We start from the raw sequence: 18,258 nt of genomic DNA, 5'->3' as shown, positions 1-18,258 counted from the left end.
CTGGAAAACTGGTGATCCCTATTTTTAAAAAAGGGGATCGAAGGGTGTGTGCCAAATACCGGGGTATCAAGGAAAGGCAAGTTTACAGCATTTGTAGAGCACATTTCGTACACAAGGCAATTCAAAGTGTTTTACAGCTAGATTTACAACTAGTGGCCGGGGCCACTAGTACAGACTGTTCGATCTTTGTATGCCCAATGTGAGAGCTGTGCTTGTATACTCGGCATTAAGTCAGAGTCGTTCCGGGTGGGTGTAGGACTCCGCCAAGGTTGTGCCTTGTCTCCACTCTTTGTGATATTCAGGGACAGGATGTTGAGGCGTAGCAGAGGCCAGGAGGGTGTATCCTGAGGATTTCATCGCTGCTATTTGCGGATGATGTTGTCATTTTGGCTTCTTCACAAGAGTGCCTCCAGCATACACTGGAACAGTTCGCAGCTGAGTGTGAAGCAGTTGGTATGTGGATTAGCACCTCAAAGTCTGAGTCCATGGTCCTTTTGCACAAAATGCTGACATGCCCTCTCCATGTAGGGGGAGAGAACATACCCCAAGTGGAGAAGTTTAACCTTGGAGTCTTATTCACGAGTGATGGGAGGAGGGATGGTGAGATCAGGTGCAGACTGGGACATGCAGCAGCAGTGATACAGTTGCTGTACTGGACTGTTGTGGTGGAGAGGGACCTGAGTCACAAAGGAAACCTCTCGATTTTCTGGGCAGTTTTAATCCCTACCCTCATCTATGGTCATGAACTTTGAACCGTGACCGAAAGAATAAGATATGGGTACAAGAGGCTGGAAATGAGTTTTCTTCGTGGGGTGGTGGATCTCACAATCCATGACAAGGTGAGGAGTTCAGCTATCCGGGAGAGACTCAAAGTAGAGCCCCTACTCCTCCAGATTGACAGGAGCCAGTTGAGGTCGTTTGGGCACCTGATCAGGATGCCTCCTGGTTGCCTTTCTTTGGGGGTGTACTGGGCACAACCAACTGGGACAAGGTCCCAAGGTCAAGCTGGGAGAGATTTTATCTCTTAATTGGCCTGGGAAAGGCTTGGGGTCACCCAGGATAAGCTGGAGGAACTAGCGGGGGACAGGGATGTCTTGGTTTCGCTACTCTCCGTATTTTCACCACGACCCCATGTCGAATATGTGGTTAAGAAGATGGATGGATGGTTGGATAATGCCTCTTAAGTATCACCACCATTATTGTGGTGGGTCCTGAGAGCTGTTTTGTCAGGGGCATTAGCCATTGTAGAGTCTCCCAGGGCAAATTAGTTTTAGGGAGGAGCCAGACAAACAGTGAAACAAAGAGTTTTTCGAAGAACCCCAACTTCTTAGAGTCCCTGGGTAGAGTCCTGGAGAGGGTGCCAAGTGGAGATTTCATTGTTACTCTGGGAGAGCTCAATACCAATGTGGGCCATGACTAAATGACCTGGAGGGGTATGATTGGGAGGAACTGTCTTCTTGATCTGAACCCAAGTGGTGTTTTGTTATTGGACCTCTGTACAAGTCATGGATCAGCGATAACAAACACCATGTTCAACCATAAGCGTTCTTGGTACAAGGACATCTTAGGTCAAATGTCAGTTTCATTGCCATATCATCAGACCTGCTGCTGTTTGTCTTGAACACTCGGGTGAAGAGAGGGGCGGAGATCTCACCTGCTGGGATCTGGTGACGGGGGAGACTGCCAGACAGACCTGGTAAACCCAAATAAGTTGTGAGGGAGTTGTGAGGGAGACTGTGTGTTGAAGAAGATCTTCAACACACCTTTAGGAGAGTTTTTTTTTAAATTATCTAAATATATATATTTTAGACATATTGAGAGAGGACCTGCTGATGGACACCAGCTGAGGGAAGCCTTAAAGCTGAAGTAAGAGGCCTTTAGGGCATGGTCATCCCAGGGGATACCTAAAACAGCTGATTGGTACCGAAAGAACAAAGCATCTGGCTGATAGCATTACCCGTGAGAATGTGCAACTTACTTTTCTGGCTTGTGGACCCAAAAGACCCTCAGATATTCCTATCAGGTTGGGTCTGAGCAGGTAACTGACCAGTCAACCCAGCCACAAGATGTTGGACCAATAGGACCAGAGGTCCCTGTTTCTCTGTTCTGGGTTAACTAATGACAATGCCCTGATCACCCGTGACACAAGGGGTTCTAGGAGATCGTGTTTCCATGGACAACTCAAGCCTATTAGGAGTGTTTCATTAAAGAGGATCATTCACATTTCAATCATATTTAAGAAACTTAATTACTCTGACCTGAGAGTTCCCAGTGAACAAGTAGGACTCTTCAGTCCAGAAGACAGCTGCTTCACTCCCGAATCCTGCAGGTCGTTGTTACTCAGGTCCAGCTCCTTCAGACTTGAAAACCGGGAGCTAAGAACTGAGGACAGAGCTTCACAGCTTCTCTCTGAGAGGTAACAGAAACTCAGACTGGAAAAAAAAAAGAAAATATACAAAATTGTTACAGCTCTCCTAATTATTTTCTCTTCTTGAAAAAATATGAAGTCCTGGGTTTGGTTTCCTGCTAATGATAAAGAAATCCAACAATGCACTTACACAGCTTTGTTGGCGGCTTTGACCACTGACAGCAGCCTCAGAAGAGCCTCCTCTGAAGCAGAGTATTTCTTCAGGTCAAACACATCCAGATCTTGTTCTGATGTCACTAAGATGAAGGCCAGAGCTGACCACTGAGCAGGAGACAGTTTATCTGTGGAGAGACTTCCTGAACTCAGGGCCTGTTGGATCTCCTCCACCAGAGAACGATCATTCAGTTCATTCAGACAGTGGAACAGATTGATGCTTCTCTCTGCAGACAGATTCTCACTGATCTTCTTCTTGATGTAATCGACTGTTTGCTGATTGGTCTGTGAGCTACTTCCTGTCTGTGTTGGCAGGCCTCGTAGGAGACCCTGATTGGTCTGCAGGGAAAGACCCAGGAGGAAGCGGAGGAACAGGTCCAGGTGTCCATTTGGACTCTGTAATGCTTTGTCAACAGCACTCACATAGATATCAGTCTCTGCAGATTCATCTTCCTTTGTTTCAGACAGCAAGGATGTCTTTTGTTCTTCCATCAGGTTGAGTCCAGAGCTGATGAAGGTCAGATGGACATGAAGAGCAGCCAGAAACTCCTGAACACTCAGATGGATGAAGCAGAACACCTTCTCCTGGTACAGCCCTCTCTCCTCTTTAAAGATCTGTGTGAACACTCCTGAGTACACTGAGGCTGCTGAGATATCGATGCCACTCTCTGTCAGGTCTGATTCATAGAAGATCAGGTTTCCTTTCTGCAGCTGCTTAAAAGCCAGTTTTCCCAGAGACTTAATCATCTTCCTGCTCTCTGGGCTCCAGTGTGGATCTGTCTCAGCTCCTCCATCATACTTGACTTTCCTCAGTTTTGTCTGAACCACCAGGAAGTGGATGTACATCTCAGTCAGGGTCTTGGGCAGCTCTCCTCTCTTTCTGGTTTTCAACACATCCTCAAGTGCTGAAGCAGTGATCCAGCAGAAGACTGGGATGTGGCACATGATGTGGAGGCTTCGTGATGTCTTGATGTGGGAGATGATGCTGCTGGCCTGCTTCTTATCTCTGAATCTCTTCCTGAAGTACTCCTCCTTCTGTGGATCAGAGAACCCTCTGACCTCTGTTACCATGCCAACACAGCTAGGAGGGATCTGATTGGCTGCTGCAGGCCGTGTGGTTATCCAGAGGCGAGCCGAGGGAAGCAGGTTCCCCCTGATGAGGTTTGTCAGCAGCACATCCACTGAGGTGGACTCTGTAGCATCAGTCAGGGGCTCCTTGCTGTGGAAGTCCAGAGGAAGTCGACACTCATCCAGACCGTCAAAGATGAACACAACCTGGAACTGTTCAAACCTGCAGATTCCTGCTGCTTTGGTTTCAGTAAAGAAGTGATGAACAAGTTCCACCAAGCTGAACTTTTTCTCTTTCAGCACATTCAGCTCTCTGAAAGTGAATGGAAACATGAAGTGGATGTCCTGGTTGGCTTTGCCTTCAGCCCAGTCCAGAGTGAACTTCTGAGTTAAGACTGTTTTCCCAATGCCAGCCACTCCCTTTGTCATCACTGCTCTGATTGGTTCCTCTCTTCCAGGTGGGAGTTTAAAGATGTCTTCATGTCTGATGGATGTTTCTGCTCTGCCTGCTTTCCTGGATGCTGCTTCAATCTGTCTGACCTCATGTTCATCATTGACCTCTCCAGTCCCTCCCTCTGTGATATAGAGCTCTGTGAAGATCTGATTCAGCAGGGTTGGGTTTCCTGCTTTAGGAATCCCCTCAAACACACACTGGAACTTCTTCTCTAGAGCAGATTTAAGTTTACGTTGGCAATTTCCAGCAGAAGTCCCTACATAAACAGAATAGAATTTTACTGAGCGATTAAACACGTTGAATTCAATTAGTTTACACACAGATAAGAAATAAGAAAAAACAGACATGCTTGTGGGAAACTATTCCTACAAGTTTGCTCTGCCCATCCCTTTAGATAATCAACAAAGACAAAGAGTGAGACATTAATTATCTTACGTAATAACAGAGATCGAGGGTAGCATTTAAGCTACAAAAAGACACTCTTTAATTTAGGCTTGCTCGGCTGTAAAGAGAGATGTGACACAATGATATAAAAATGTTGGCACAGTGGCATTGCTTGATATCTTAAGAGACCAGGGTGACAGCCTGTCTCACAGAGTGGGTGGTGCACCTGCCGCTGCTTTTGACAGGCAGCATGAAGCGATGATTTGACCAGCACCTGCCTAGGGGAGTCTTCTTGTATTAAAAGCCATCCTTGACAGGATTGGGTACTACCTTGAAGACCATTGACATCTGTTATTTTCATAGGGTCTATGGATCACCTTCCTGAACATCCCAGAGGAGAGATCACACAGATAAACCGGTAATATACCCCTTTTCCACCAAATCAGTTCCAGGGCTGGTTCGGGGCCAGTGCTGGTGGTGGGTCATAACTTGTTCAACTTGTTTCGGGGCCTGAACTTGCGAAACTAGCTGAGAACCAGTTTGTTTTTCCATAGCTCTGGGTGCTAAGGGGAGCCACGCCATTACGTCAATCTATATCTCAGTTACGTCGCTGCGTTTGCATTAGGTCTGTCACAATTGCATGAAAATGACATTCGAATGTGAGATAGTTATGTTAGCCTTTGTTATGAGCTAACGTTAGCCGTGTTATATCCCTACTGGAATCATCACAAATTCACAAACATATTAGACTAACGGAAATTTTTAAGAGGATGCTTAGCTGTCACGGTCTTGCCATTGTTGGTCTTAACAACTCCGCCCCACCCCGGTGTCACAGTTAAGTCATCCAACCATCAGTAATTTTCCATTGATCCTACTTCTGCCCCACTCAGCCTGTCAGCCACACACACCTCATCAGTGTCTGGGTGCACACACCCTACCCACTTTTATAGACTCTGGTGCAGATGCCAACTCCTGCTCCAGCTCTGCCACAACCCAGAATGATCTCTGAGCCCGGAGTGGGAACCCCTGAGCGATATGATGGAAACCCTGAACTCTGCGGTTCATTCCTGACCTCCTGCTCCTTACTCGTCGACCTGCAGCCATACACGTTTGCCACCGAGGAGGCCAGGGTGGCATACGTAATTAGCAACCTGACCGGCAGAGCCCTCCTGTGGGGAACTGCAGAGTGGGACTTCCGCCTGTGCATCATTCCAGGTTCTGAGGAACTACGCAAGGTGTTCGGGTTGGGCGCTTCCGGACCTGATCCCGCCCGTGATCTGCTCTCCCTGTGCCAAGGGAACCAGTCAGTGGCTGACTTCTCCATCGATTTCCGGACCAGGGCCCGTCGAAGCAACTGGAACACTGCGGCTCTGCGCGATGCTTTTCTGGATGGTTTGGCAGACTACATCAAGGATGAACTGGTTTCCTATCCTCTACCTTCCACACTGGACAGTCTCATTGAACTTACTGTTCGGCTGGACCTCCGCATACAGGCCCGGAGAAGGGAGAGGAGACAGAACACTCCTGGTCGTCTCGACCCAGGTCACTGGCCAGGTTACTCATCTGCTTCCGGTTCCTCTTTACCCGTTATGGATATTGGCGTCTGAGCCCATGCAGGTGGGCCGCACCAAGCTTACACCCGAAGAGCGAGAGCGCCGCCGTAAGGGGAATCTGTTATGTGTATGTACTGTGGACAAGCTGGACATTTTATCTCCCGCTGCCCGTTAAAAGACACCAGTTCACCAGTGAGTGAGGAAGTCCTGGTGAGTCACACGGCAGCAAAGTCTTCCTCCTCAAGCTTACGCCCTCTGTTCCAAGTCAAGCTCCTCCTTCCTGGTGGTGCACACACCCTGCCCACTTTTATAGACTCTGGTGCAGATGCCAACATTATGGCTGAGAGCTTAGCCATACAACTCGGACTTAAGAAGATTCCACTTGACACCCCAATTCCTGCCAAAGCCCTTGATGGCCATCTTCTGGAGACTGTCACTCACCAGACTTCTCCTGTCCACATGCTACTTTCCGGTAACCACCATGAGAACATCCAGTTTCACCTCCTGTCATCTTCCAACATTCCACTGATCTTAGGCTACCCTTGGCTACGTCGACACAGCCCCCACATCGACTGGGCCACAGGGGGCATCCTCAGTTGGAAGAACTCCTGCCACCAGGTCTGCCTTAAAGAGGCCTCTGTACCCCAGCAGACAACGCACTTCAGTTCTGCCGGTATTATCCGACCCTCGTCGTCTCCTGCTGGGGCAGGATTTTTCTTTGTCGAGAAGAAGGACAAGACCCTGCGCCCCTGCATTGATTGCAGGGGACTTAATGACATCAATATAAAGAACCGGTACCCTCTTCCCCTCATCTCCTCAGCCTTTGAGTTACTTCAAGGAGCCATGATCATCACCAAGCTCGACCTCCGTAAGGCCTACCACCTTGTCCGCATCCGAGAGGGGGATGAATGGAAGACTGCTTTTAACACGCCCACCGGACATTATGAATATTTGGTGATGCCATTCGGCCTCACCAATGCCCCGGCAGTTTTCCAGGCCTTGGTCAACGACCTCCTCAGAGACATGATCGACAAATATGTTTTCGTCTATTTGGACGACATCCTCATTTTTTCTAAGTCCCGCGAAGAAAATATCCACCGTGTCCAGACGGTCCTCCAACGCTTGCTGAAGAACTCCCTTTTCGTGAAGGCCGAAAAGTGTGAGAGTCACTCACAGACTGTGTCATTCCTGGGTTACATTGTGACTCAAGGTCACCTGGAGATGGATCCTGTGGATGCAGTTAGGTGCTGGCCAGTCCCTGAAACCCGTAAGAAGCTGCAGCAGTTCCTGGGCTTTGCCAATTTTTACAGGCGCTTCATCCGGAACTATAGCTCCATCGCTGCCCCTCTCACAGCCCTGACATCCTCCAAGACTTCCTTCCGATGGTCCCATTCGGCAGATACAGCCTTTCAGACCCTGAGAGACCGCTTCAGTTCTGCACCCATCCTCCAAGTTCCTGACGCCGAACGGCAGTTCATCGTAGAGGTGGATGCATCTGACATGGGTGTAGGGGCTGTGCTGTCCCAGCGAGCAGCCAGTGACCAGAAGATCCACCCATGTGCCTTTTTCTCTCGGCGTCTTTCCCCAGCCGAGAGAAATTATGACATTGGTAACCGGGAACTCCTTGCTGTCAAACTGGCCCTGGAGGAGTGGCGGCACTGGCTGGAGGGAACCAAGCAGCCCTTCCTGGTTTGGACGGACCGCAAGAACCTGGAGTACATTCGAACCACTAAGAGACTCAATTCTCGACAGGCACGATGGGCCCTCTTCTTCACTAGGTTCAATTTCACCCTCTCCTACAGACCTTCTGTCCCCGTGTGTTGTGGCATCCCTGACTTGGGAAATTGAGGAGAAAGTGAGAGCTGCCACAGAGGGTCAGCCTGGTCCAAGTGCCTGCCCTTCTGGTTGTTTATTCGTGCCTGCAGCTCTGAGGTCGGATGTACTCCAGTGGGCCCATGGTTCTAAGTTGACCTGCCATCCTGGGATCCAGAGAACCCGGGAGGTCCTTCTACAACGTTTCTGGTGGGCCACGTTACAGCAGGACACCTGGGAGTATCTCAAAGCCTGCCAGACCTGCAATCAGAATAAAACATCGTGTCAAGCACCATCCGGCCTCCTGCAGCCTCTCCCAGTGCCACATCGCCCCTGGTCCCACATTTCAGTGGACTTTGTGACAGTCCTGCTACCATCGAAGGAATATGCCCACAACACCCTTACCAGCTCCGCCACTGGTTTGTCTCCTTTCCAGTGTGCCTACGGTTACCAGCCTCCTCTCTTCCCAGCCCTGGAAGGGGAGGCCTCTGGCCCTTCAGTTCAAGCCTTCATCCGTCGCTGTCGTTGGACCTGGAGCCATGCTAGGGCCTCCTTCCTGAAGGCGGCAGACCGATACTCCTCAGCAGCCAACCGTCATCGCTCTCAAGCTCCACAATACCAGGTGGGCCAGAAAGTTTGGCTCTCCACCCGTGACCTTCCTCTGCGTGTGGAATCCAACAAGCTGGCTCCCAAGTTTGTTGGGCCCTTCACTATCGAGAAGGTCATCAATCCTGTGGCAGTCCGGCTCAAACTCCCTCGGTCTATGCGGGTGCACCCGACATTCCATGTGTCCAAGGTCAAGCCGGTCAGCGAGAGCACGCTGGTGCCTGCTGCTGCCTGCTGCTCCACCCCCCCCCTCGCCTCATTGAAGGGGGACTCACATATGCAGTGCGCCGCATCATTCGCTCTCGCCGACGTGGAAGGGGCTGTCAGTACCTCGTCGACTGGGAGGGCTACGGTCCGGAAGAAAGATCCTGGGTTCCTGCTCAACACATTGTGGACCGGGGTCTCATCCATGTCTTTCACCAGCAACATCCGGACCAGCCCTCCCCCAGCAACATCGGCAGGGGCCCTCGCCATAGGACGCCTGCTGCTGGCCCTTCCACTGCCCCGGACCAGTGGGAGGACTCCCTGTCGGAGGAGGAGGCAGTGGACCAGCCGGCGATCTCGCCTTCCTCACAACCTGAGGATGGGGAGTTCTTGGGTTCTCCCGAGTTTTAGCCTGCCTTCCTGTTCCCCCTCCTCCCACCTGGTTCCTTGGACTTGTTTTGGGGACGTCAGGGGCCGTCCCTTGAAGGGGGGGTTCTGTCACAGTTTAGTCATCCAACCATCAGTAATTTTCCATTAATCCTGCTTCTGCCCCACTCAGCCTGTCAGCCACACACACCTCATCAGTTCACTCACCTGTGCACACAGCTGCCTCTCATCACATGCAATCAGCCCAGCAGATAGTCACCAGCTCCACACTCTATCCTTTGCCAGATTGTTCTTTGCCATGCAAGTCTTTCCAGCGTTCTCCTGCCAGCTTTACCGGTACCGACCTCGCCTGTCCCTGATTCCCTGCTTCGTCTGCCTCCTGGTAATTGGACCCAGCCTTCTGTCCCTGACCAAGAACTTTGCCTCTCCTCTCCTGATTCCTGTTTGCCGGTTTCTAAACCGTTTGTCTGTCTGCCAGAGTCTCAGTAAAGCCATGAACTTTTTACCACTGTCTTCTGACTCCTTTGTACTGCAATTGGGTCCATACACCCCCCGTTACACCCGGTGCATCTTGGAAAGACAAAATGAATCTCAAGTTTTAAATGTTTTTCTCAGGCTTAGTGTCATTTGGTTGAATATCTCCCTGGCCTTGGTGAGCACATGCTTAAATATTTCATTTCAGTGTTTTGGAGGGGGGCATTCAACAAGCAGAATTTTTTTCAATAGCAAATAATAATAACGAGGAACAAGGGTGTACTGGTAATGTCTGATTGAGGCCTCTGTCTGCGAGGTCTTTAACCTACACCTCTAGGATAATTTTTCTCACATACCGGGTGAGGTCAGGGACATGGTCTTTCCATTTTAGATGCATCTTCCAAGAGGTGTGGCCTGAAGGTTGTTGGTGCCTGTTTTCGTGGTAACATTGGTGGTACCCATTGGTGGACACCATTGGTGAGGAAAGCCATCGAGCTGAAGAAGGAGGCCTTTCTGACTTAGTTGTCCCGGGGTCACCAGGAGCAGTTGACAGGTACCAAGCAGCTAAAAGGGTTGGTGGGTGCATAAGCTAAATTTTGGGTGAGGGATGAATTCAGGGAGACTGTGGAGACGGGCTGCTGATCACATCGATATGGAAATAGTCCATGATAGTAGTCCAGGACGTATGTGTGTGAGAGGCAGAGAGCGAGAGAAAAAACCTAATGAACTCAATTCAGTCCAGTTTTATTGCAGGGAAGCACATGAAGGGATGAATAGTGAGAGAATAGTGTGCGTCTCTCATATTGCACGATTTTTTCAGCTATAGTAACAATCGTTTGTAATGTAGCAGCCCAGTTTGACGCTAATTTTCACTTTTACCGCAAATGAATATCGGCCTCCTTGACTCCTAACAATTGGTATCGGCCCTGGAAAAAACATGTCAATCAATCTCTAATTAAATGGCATTTGTACATTTATCTATAATCCCTGAGAGAAATCCTCTTACTGCTCTGCAGACGCTCAGCCAGCTCCTCCTGCTTCATTCTCCTCAGGAAGTGAACTGTGATCTGCAGAAAGGCTTCTTTGCTGTTCCTTTGTTCTTTATCCTCCAACAACTCCTCATCCTCCACATCTAAGCATTCTGGGCTCAGGACCTTCTGGATCTTCTTCAGCTCCTCCTTCACAAAAGTGAGCATGTTGTCCTCCAGCAGCTGGAACAGAACACTATATGAATGAGCCAATCAGGCTGAAATCATGGAGCCAAACATCAGATCCATGTTGGACACACTGACAATCCGCTGGTCTGCAAAGTGCAGCCTGGAGATGACTGTGAACACAATAGATGGAAAAGTAGCTGTTGTACATGTACAGACCATAAATATGGAGTCCAGCTGTGTCTGATGCTGCTGGGCAGACTGCCCACTGGGAACCTCTGAGCTCTGCTGGTCCACTCTGTGGAGGAATCATGAAGAATTCGTTTGTAGGAGCAGCTGAAGGTGGGTCCTTGATTTCCATGGCTTCAATCAAGAAATCACCTGAAATGACCTGTGTCTCCCAATGGTAAGCGGAACATTTCAATAGCTTATACTAGACAACAGGTCTTTTTTGAATATTAAACCTTCATGCAGTCTGAACTCACAACCCAAACATACCCGTTTGGGTCAGAGCTGGGACAGTTCAAGAAGAATTTAAAACCTATATGTTTTAATTACTGTTCCTAAGAACTATGCTACCATCGAGGGGAACCAATGAGACGGATAGATGCTTAAAACATCACTGAGGGAACTTTATCTGTGTCAGTGAAGGTGTACCTCTGAACATCTGGGTGGTGCCTTTTCCTCGGAGTATGTTTCATGGAAGTCTTCTGGGACTCAGAGCTGGGTTCAGGTGAGCCTGGGTTTTCCAGCTTCCTCCTAAACAACACAAAATCATTTATGAACATAGAAATGGATGTGAAACAGAGCTGAGCTCACATTAAACACATGCTGGAATAAAAGCTGTTCAGACCGACTCTGCTACATTTTACTCTGTGACAACATTTACACTCAGCTCACCTCTTAGAGGATGGATGTTGGTCTGATTTGAAAATTATCACAAGACCCTTTGACTGGTCGCTCTTAAAGGACACACAGCTGGGTTCTGGTTCTGGTTCTGATCCAGGTTCTGGTCTCTGGTGGATCCTGATGGGAAAACAAAGCTTTTAAGCCTGCATGAGATACTTAATTACCTTTAAATCAAATAACTGATGTTAACTTACTCTGCTTTTGAGGCTTGTAATTTGGGTCCAGCTCCAGGTTCTGGTTCAGGTCCTGGTTCTGATCGAGGCTGGATCCTGTGAATAAAGGTGGTTTGGTGAGGTGAGCTCTGACATGGAGAAGAGTCGTGGACAGTTGGAGACGGTGGTCTCACCTCTTAGAGGATGGATGTTGGTCTGATTTGAAAATTATCACAAGACCCTTTGACTGGTCGCTCTTAAAGGACACACAGCTGGGTTCTGGTTCTGGTTCTGATCCAGGTTCTGGTCTCTGGTGGATCCTGATGGGAAAACAAAGCTTTTAAGCCTGCATGAGATACTTAATTACCTTTAAATCAAATAACTGATGTTAACTTACTCTGCTTTTGAGGCTTGTAATTTGGGTCCAGCTCCAGGTTCTGGTTCAGGTCCAGGTTCAGGTTCAGCTTGGATCCTGTGAATAAAGGTGGTTTGGTGAGGTGAGCTCTGACGTGGAGAAGAGTCGTGGACAGTTGGAGACGGGGGTCTCACCTCTGAGCTTTGCTCCGGCTCTCATGTTCCCCACACAGAGTGGTTTTAGTGTCCTCACACTGATCCATGCTGCTGGATTCACAGCAGCTCACACACTTCCTGCCTTCAGCTGCAGAGGAAACACAGATCATTCATCTGCACATCAACTCAAACCCTCTTTCCATCGTTTGGGCTGTAAAAGATCAGCTGCTCCTCTGATTGGCTCAGATTCTCTGTTTCATATCAGTCTCAGTTGAATCATTTTTGTCATTCATTGTGTTTCTGGGGTCTCAACAAAGTGATGCTTTAAAATAAAACATCATTTAAATGAATACATGCAATAAAAGGGCAAAATCAAACAAACCTTTTCCAGTAATTTCACTCTTCATCCAGAGAAACTTATTTCAGAGACACCACTAAAACCCGTTTTTCAGGTGATGTTTTCAACAGATTTTCAAAAGAAAAGCATAAAAACCCTCTCTAAGATACTTAAAAAGGTCACATTTTAATCTCCAGACTATAACCATCTCTAATTAATATAACCATCTCTAACTGATCTCCAGATAAAGGACGTGTTGCTGCAGCTCTAATTTAGCCACACAATAAAGCAGGTTTAAAACATGCTGGATTTTAAGTGGGACGAAAAGAAAGAAAAGAAACACTGAGAAACAAGGAAAAACTGCTCTGTACCGACTGTCCTGGAACATGGAGGCGGGTCTAAAAACGTTGAAAACCCTTTCTGACTTCCTGAGTTACACAGCAGCGAAGCCTCACCTTCAGGCAGGTTGTTACCTTTGGTGCTTAAGAGAGTCAAAGCTGTGAGTTTCTGTCTGACTTTGATGGAAGAAACCATCGTTATCCCCACAAATTAAAACACAACGGGATTTATTTTGGGAATAAAACAAATACAAAATATGTTTCCAAACATTACAGAGAAGAAATAAACAGCTCAGACTCACAGTTTGTTCAAACAAGTGTTGAAGACGACGCTCCGCTCCACAGGTGAGCTGCTGCCTGGAATCAGAGCTCCACCCCTGATAGGGCAGGGCAGGTGGGAGGGAGGTTTCCACAGTTCAATTACATAAAGCTTTATTCATCAGATCACCATAAATATCACCTGAGGCACTTCAAAGAAACTAGAAATCCAAGTCTTTGTAACACAAGAATCAAGTCAAATAAATTTATGTCCAAATTAATTCCTGCAATGCTAAGCTAAGAGCACTAAGTGTTAACAAAATCATAAAAGTATAGTTAAATAAGTCTTTTATGTAGATTAAAATGTTATTTCCCAGAAATTTCTTCATAAAGACACAAATCCTTCAAATATACTTGTTGTAAGCACCCTTTAATATTATATTATATTATATTAATGTATGTAGTCGAGTCTTCAGGAAAAGTAGAACAAGAAAGAAAATCTTCTGTATGCGCAGAAATAATTATGATGAAAATAACACATGTTTACAGATAATAAGCCTTATTAAAAACACAAAGTCTGGGCAACTGGAGGAGGAGAAGCAGACCGCGGTGGTTTTCAATCATACTCCAATGCCACGAAAATTTAATCCAGAAAAAAAGGCTTACAAACGAAACGGCTCCATAATACGCACAAGAATCCAAAAGAAACGAAAGTTAACTAAAAGAAAGCAAATAAACAGCATGAAGTGGTCAAAATTGGTTTTACGCATGCCTATGTGCGTCTGGCACATGCGTCTTCGGGCTCTCCCACGTTGGTTTGTGGATGAAAGCTATATGTTCAGCTGTAATGTCATGTAAAAACAATCTCTACATGACATTTACTCCCAGGTGTGACCAGTTAGGTCCTTAAGATATCAACAGGCTGTATAAAGCCTTGCGCAACGGCTGTGTGTTTGTGCCAAATGCGCAAAGCCCATCCGCGCTTCCCAAAATTGGAGTGAGTACTCATAAATCACGTGAATAACACGAATAAACGTTTTTACTGCATTTTGTTGTGTTTTATACGTTCTCTGCTGTCATTTCTCTCTTCTCCTATTGGCAAGGCAAGGCAGATTGCTCTCAACTGTGTCCTGTGCAGTAGCCGTGATATCTGTAATTGCAATTATTACTTTTGCATATGATGACAGCGTGCAAAAGACGCATCTGTGGAGAGCTCCGCTCCAGCTGGCTGCTGCTCACTGACTCTGTATTTCTGCTTAATCAGTTTCAGCCAGAGTTACATTAATATCTGTATTTTTATATTTGAAATACCTTTTATTATTAAAGTTTGTTTGCGAGGCTGTGGCCCTGTATGTGCAGAGTTTGTGCGCCAAACTTTAGGGCGTATCTGCGCCGGCATATCATTAGTGCAAAATGTTTTGGGTAAAAAATAGGCTATTAAAAGGAACTGTCGGAATGGCGGGACGTTTGATAAAAAAATTAATTAATTAATGGCATGTAACCGGTGTGAACTGATAGAACCAGCCGGAGCTGCTCGGCGGCTGTTCGGCTGAGCTCACGCCGCCTTCAGAGGCTCAGACAGCGGGAGAGCAGCAGCTCATCTCCGCCTCAGGAGCAGAACGATCCAGGCAGGAAAAGCTGTCTGCGCTCAGCAGAAAATATGAATACAAAGTAGGCTCCGAACAAGTTGGTGTTTAACTGTCTTCAGCTGTTTTACTCCGCAGAAACACAAAAAGTTGGTGTTTAACTGTCTTCAGCTGATTTTACTCCGCAGAAACACAAAATGGCGGCCGGACACGTGTCTGACTTTCGCTCCTATTTTACAGGTTTGAGTCTTTTCACGTGAGCAACGAAGCACATTTCTGCTGTTCCTGCAGGGACTGAGCTGCTGATAATAACGAGTAAAACAATAAAAACGGCTCACATTACCTTCAGGTTCAGATTTACTCCGTGAAATGAATCTGCGCCACATGGAAAGTGAAACTTAACTTAGAGAAGAAGGTGTGTTTTATGGCTGAAAAACGTGTCTTTCTGTGGCTGGAGAAGTGAAAGTGCTTTGTTCGGGGGTTTCGTTGAGTCACATTAAACCTAAAAATAAAGTGGCAAGTAAATGGAAACTGAGCTTAGTTTGCTTCCAATGATACTTAGGTTTGAACTCTACTCTGTTGGTACAACCAGTTTTATACCGAGTGTGTTTTAGCTGGAATTTACTTTATTTATCGTGTATTTATTGTACTTTTATGTGCTGTAGTGGAACAAAGCAAAGTATACTTGGTACACTTCAGTTAATTTACAAGCGTTTACTTCCACAAATATTAATACTGGCAGTAATATGTTAAATGTGATCTTTTCTGGAGAAGACTGGACCCGGAAGCGAACAGGAGACTGGGAAATAGATGTAATAAATGGGTTTATTCAGGGTCACCAGGACGCTGGGGATGGATTCAGGGTCCGTGATCCGGGTTGGTGTGGGTCCCGTGTCCAGGGGATTCAGGTGAAGAGGGGCTCGGAGGTGGGTTGAGCGCGAGAGCAGGCATGTTACACCCTGAAGAGAGGTAATGATCTGGCTCAGGCGCCCAGGAGGGAGCAGCCTTTAACCGGCGCTCGATCACTGATGAGCCGCAGGTGCGACAGGTGTGAACCCCCCCCCCCCCTGCACCCGGGGACCGGTACAAGTAGGAATTTATGAGTGAAAAACACACATTTTGTTCAATAATACACTTCTGTTTATAAAAGTTAGTGGGGACTTACCAGGATACTTATGAACAACGTCTAATAATTGTAAAATACTAAAATCAAATGAATACTCTTCAGTTATTGCAGATAAGTTAAAGTAGATTTTCTTTTAATATAATTATGTTTAAACAGCTGTGATGGAGCTATTCGTTCGGTCAGCACATGACTTTCGTAAATATCTGCTGGGTTTAGTTAGAGTTTAACCAACTCTGCTTTGGCCAGTAGCTGAAAATATCAACCTGTTATTCTGGGAAGATTGGTTTTATAATCCCCAGATCCAAGGGCAACGACTTCAGTTTCGTCTACATTTAGGAGCAGATCCATCCAGAGTCATTTTTATGTCTTTAAGACATGCACAAGCACAGAACCCTGAGGAACTCCGTGACTTACTCCAGGTTTAACCAGCCTTAAACCAGCCTAAAACCAGCCTAAAACCAGCCTTAAACCAGCCTAAAACCAGCCTAAAACCAGCCTTAAACCAGCCTAAAACCAGCCTAAAACCAGCCTTAAACCAGCCTTAAAGCAGCCTAAAACCAGCCTTAAAGCAGCCTAAAACCAGCCTAAAACCAGCCTAAAACCAGCCTTAAACCAGCCTAAAACCAGCCTAAAACCAGCCTTAAACCAGCCTAAAACCAGCCTTAAACCAGCCTTAAACCAGCCTAAAACCAGCCTTAAACCAGCCTAAAACCAGCCTTAAACCAGCCTTAAACCAGCCTAAAACCAGCCTTAAACCAGCCTAAAACCAGCCTTAAACCAGCCTAAAAACAGCCTAAAAACAGCCTAAAACCAGCCTAAAACCAGCCTAAAACCAGCCTTAAACCAGCCTAAAACCAGCCTAAAACCAGCCTAAAACCAGCCTTAAACCAGCCTAAAACCAGCCTTAAACCAGCCTAAAACCAGCCTTAAACCAGCCTAAAACCAGCCTAAAACCAGCCTAAAACCAGCCTTAAAGCAGCCTAAAACCAGCCTTAAACCAGCCTAAAACCAGCCTTAAACCAGCCTAAAACCAGCCTAAAACCAGCCTAAAACCAGCCTTAAAGCAGCCTAAAACCAGCCTTAAACCAGCCTAAAACCAGCCTTAAACCAGCCTTAAACCAGCCTAAAACCAGCCTAAAACCAGCCTTAAACCAGCCTAAAACCAGCCTTAAACCAGCCTAAAACCAGCCTTAAACCAGCCTAAAACCAGCCTTAAACCAGCCTAAAACCAGCCTTAAACCAGCCTAAAACCAGCCTAAAACCAGCCTAAAACCAGCCTTAAACCAGCCTAAAACCAGCCTTAAACCAGCCTAAAACCAGCCTTAAACCAGCCTAAAACCAGCCTAAAACCAGCCTAAAACCAGCCTTAAACCAGCCTAAAACCAGCCTTAAAGCAGCCTAAAACCAGCCTTAAACCAGCCTAAAACCAGCCTTAAACCAGCCTAAAACCAGCCTAAAACCAGCCTTAAACCAGCCTTAAACCAGCCTTAAACCAGCCTAAAACCAGCCTTAAAGCAGCCTAAAACCAGCCTTAAATCAGCCTAAAACCAGCCTAAAACCAGCCTTAAACCAGCCTAAAACCAGCCTAAAACCAGCCTTAAACCAGCCTAAAACCAGCCTTAAACCAGCCTAAAACCAGCCTTAAACCAGCCTAAAACCAGCCTTAAACCAGCCTAAAACCAGCCTAAAACCAGCCTAAAACCAGCCTTAAAGCAGCCTAAAACCAGCCTTAAACCAGCCTAAAACCAGCCTTAAACCAGCCTTAAACCAGCCTAAAACCAGCCTAAAACCAGCCTTAAACCAGCCTTAAACCAGCCTAAAACCAGCCTAAAACCAGCCTTAAACCAGCCTAAAACCAGCCTTAAACCAGCCTAAAACCAGCCTTAAACCAGCCTAAAACCAGCCTTAAACCAGCCTAAAACCAGCCTTAAACCAGCCTAAAACCAGCCTAAAACCAGCCTAAAACCAGCCTTAAACCAGCCTAAAACCAGCCTTAAACCAGCCTAAAACCAGCCTTAAACCAGCCTAAAACCAGCCTTAAACCAGCCTAAAACCAGCCTAAAACCAGCCTAAAACCAGCCTTAAAGCAGCCTAAAACCAGCCTTAAACCAGCCTAAAACCAGCCTTAAACCAGCCTTAAACCAGCCTAAAACCAGCCTAAAACCAGCCTTAAAGCAGCCTAATGCAGTTCCTTTAATCCCACTAACATGTTCAAGTCTCTGTAACAGAATGCTGTGATCGATCGTATCAAATGCAGCTCTGAGATCCCACAGGACAAGCACAGAAACAAGTCCGCTATCAGAGGCTAAGAGGAGATCTTTGGTAACTTTCACCGGTGCTGTTTCTGTGCTACGATGCACTCTGA

General features: G+C 46.9%; 2 protein-coding genes across 2 annotated transcripts in view; both read right to left on the bottom strand.

The window, feature by feature from the left end:
* Positions 1-12,591, bottom strand: part of LOC140291231 (uncharacterized) — a 35,678-nt gene extending 23,087 nt beyond the window's left edge. The window contains exons 1-9 of the mRNA XM_072379400.1: positions 12,288-12,591; positions 12,136-12,210; positions 11,933-12,058; positions 11,578-11,703; positions 11,335-11,436; positions 10,897-10,975; positions 10,530-10,734; positions 2,559-4,359; positions 2,259-2,432 (exon numbers count right to left, since the gene is read on the bottom strand). Coding sequence (XP_072235501.1) covers positions 2,259-2,432; positions 2,559-4,359; positions 10,530-10,734; positions 10,897-10,975; positions 11,335-11,436; positions 11,578-11,703; positions 11,933-12,058; positions 12,136-12,210; positions 12,288-12,418 — 2,819 coding nt within the window. The 5' untranslated portion in view covers positions 12,419-12,591. The remainder of the gene's footprint in view (positions 1-2,258; positions 2,433-2,558; positions 4,360-10,529; positions 10,735-10,896; positions 10,976-11,334; positions 11,437-11,577; positions 11,704-11,932; positions 12,059-12,135; positions 12,211-12,287) is intronic.
* Positions 1-18,258, bottom strand: part of LOC140291215 (uncharacterized) — a 67,963-nt gene that overhangs the window by 4,591 nt on the left and 45,114 nt on the right. The window lies entirely within an intron of this gene.

The sequence above is a fragment of the Leuresthes tenuis genome, unplaced genomic scaffold (assembly GCF_036924035.1).
Source record: "Leuresthes tenuis unplaced genomic scaffold, fLeuTen1.0.hap1 SCAF_1, whole genome shotgun sequence".
Lineage (NCBI taxonomy): Eukaryota > Metazoa > Chordata > Actinopteri > Atheriniformes > Atherinopsidae > Leuresthes > Leuresthes tenuis.
Note: the sequence above shows the minus strand (reverse complement) of the source record. Positions and strands in the feature narration are given on the sequence as shown.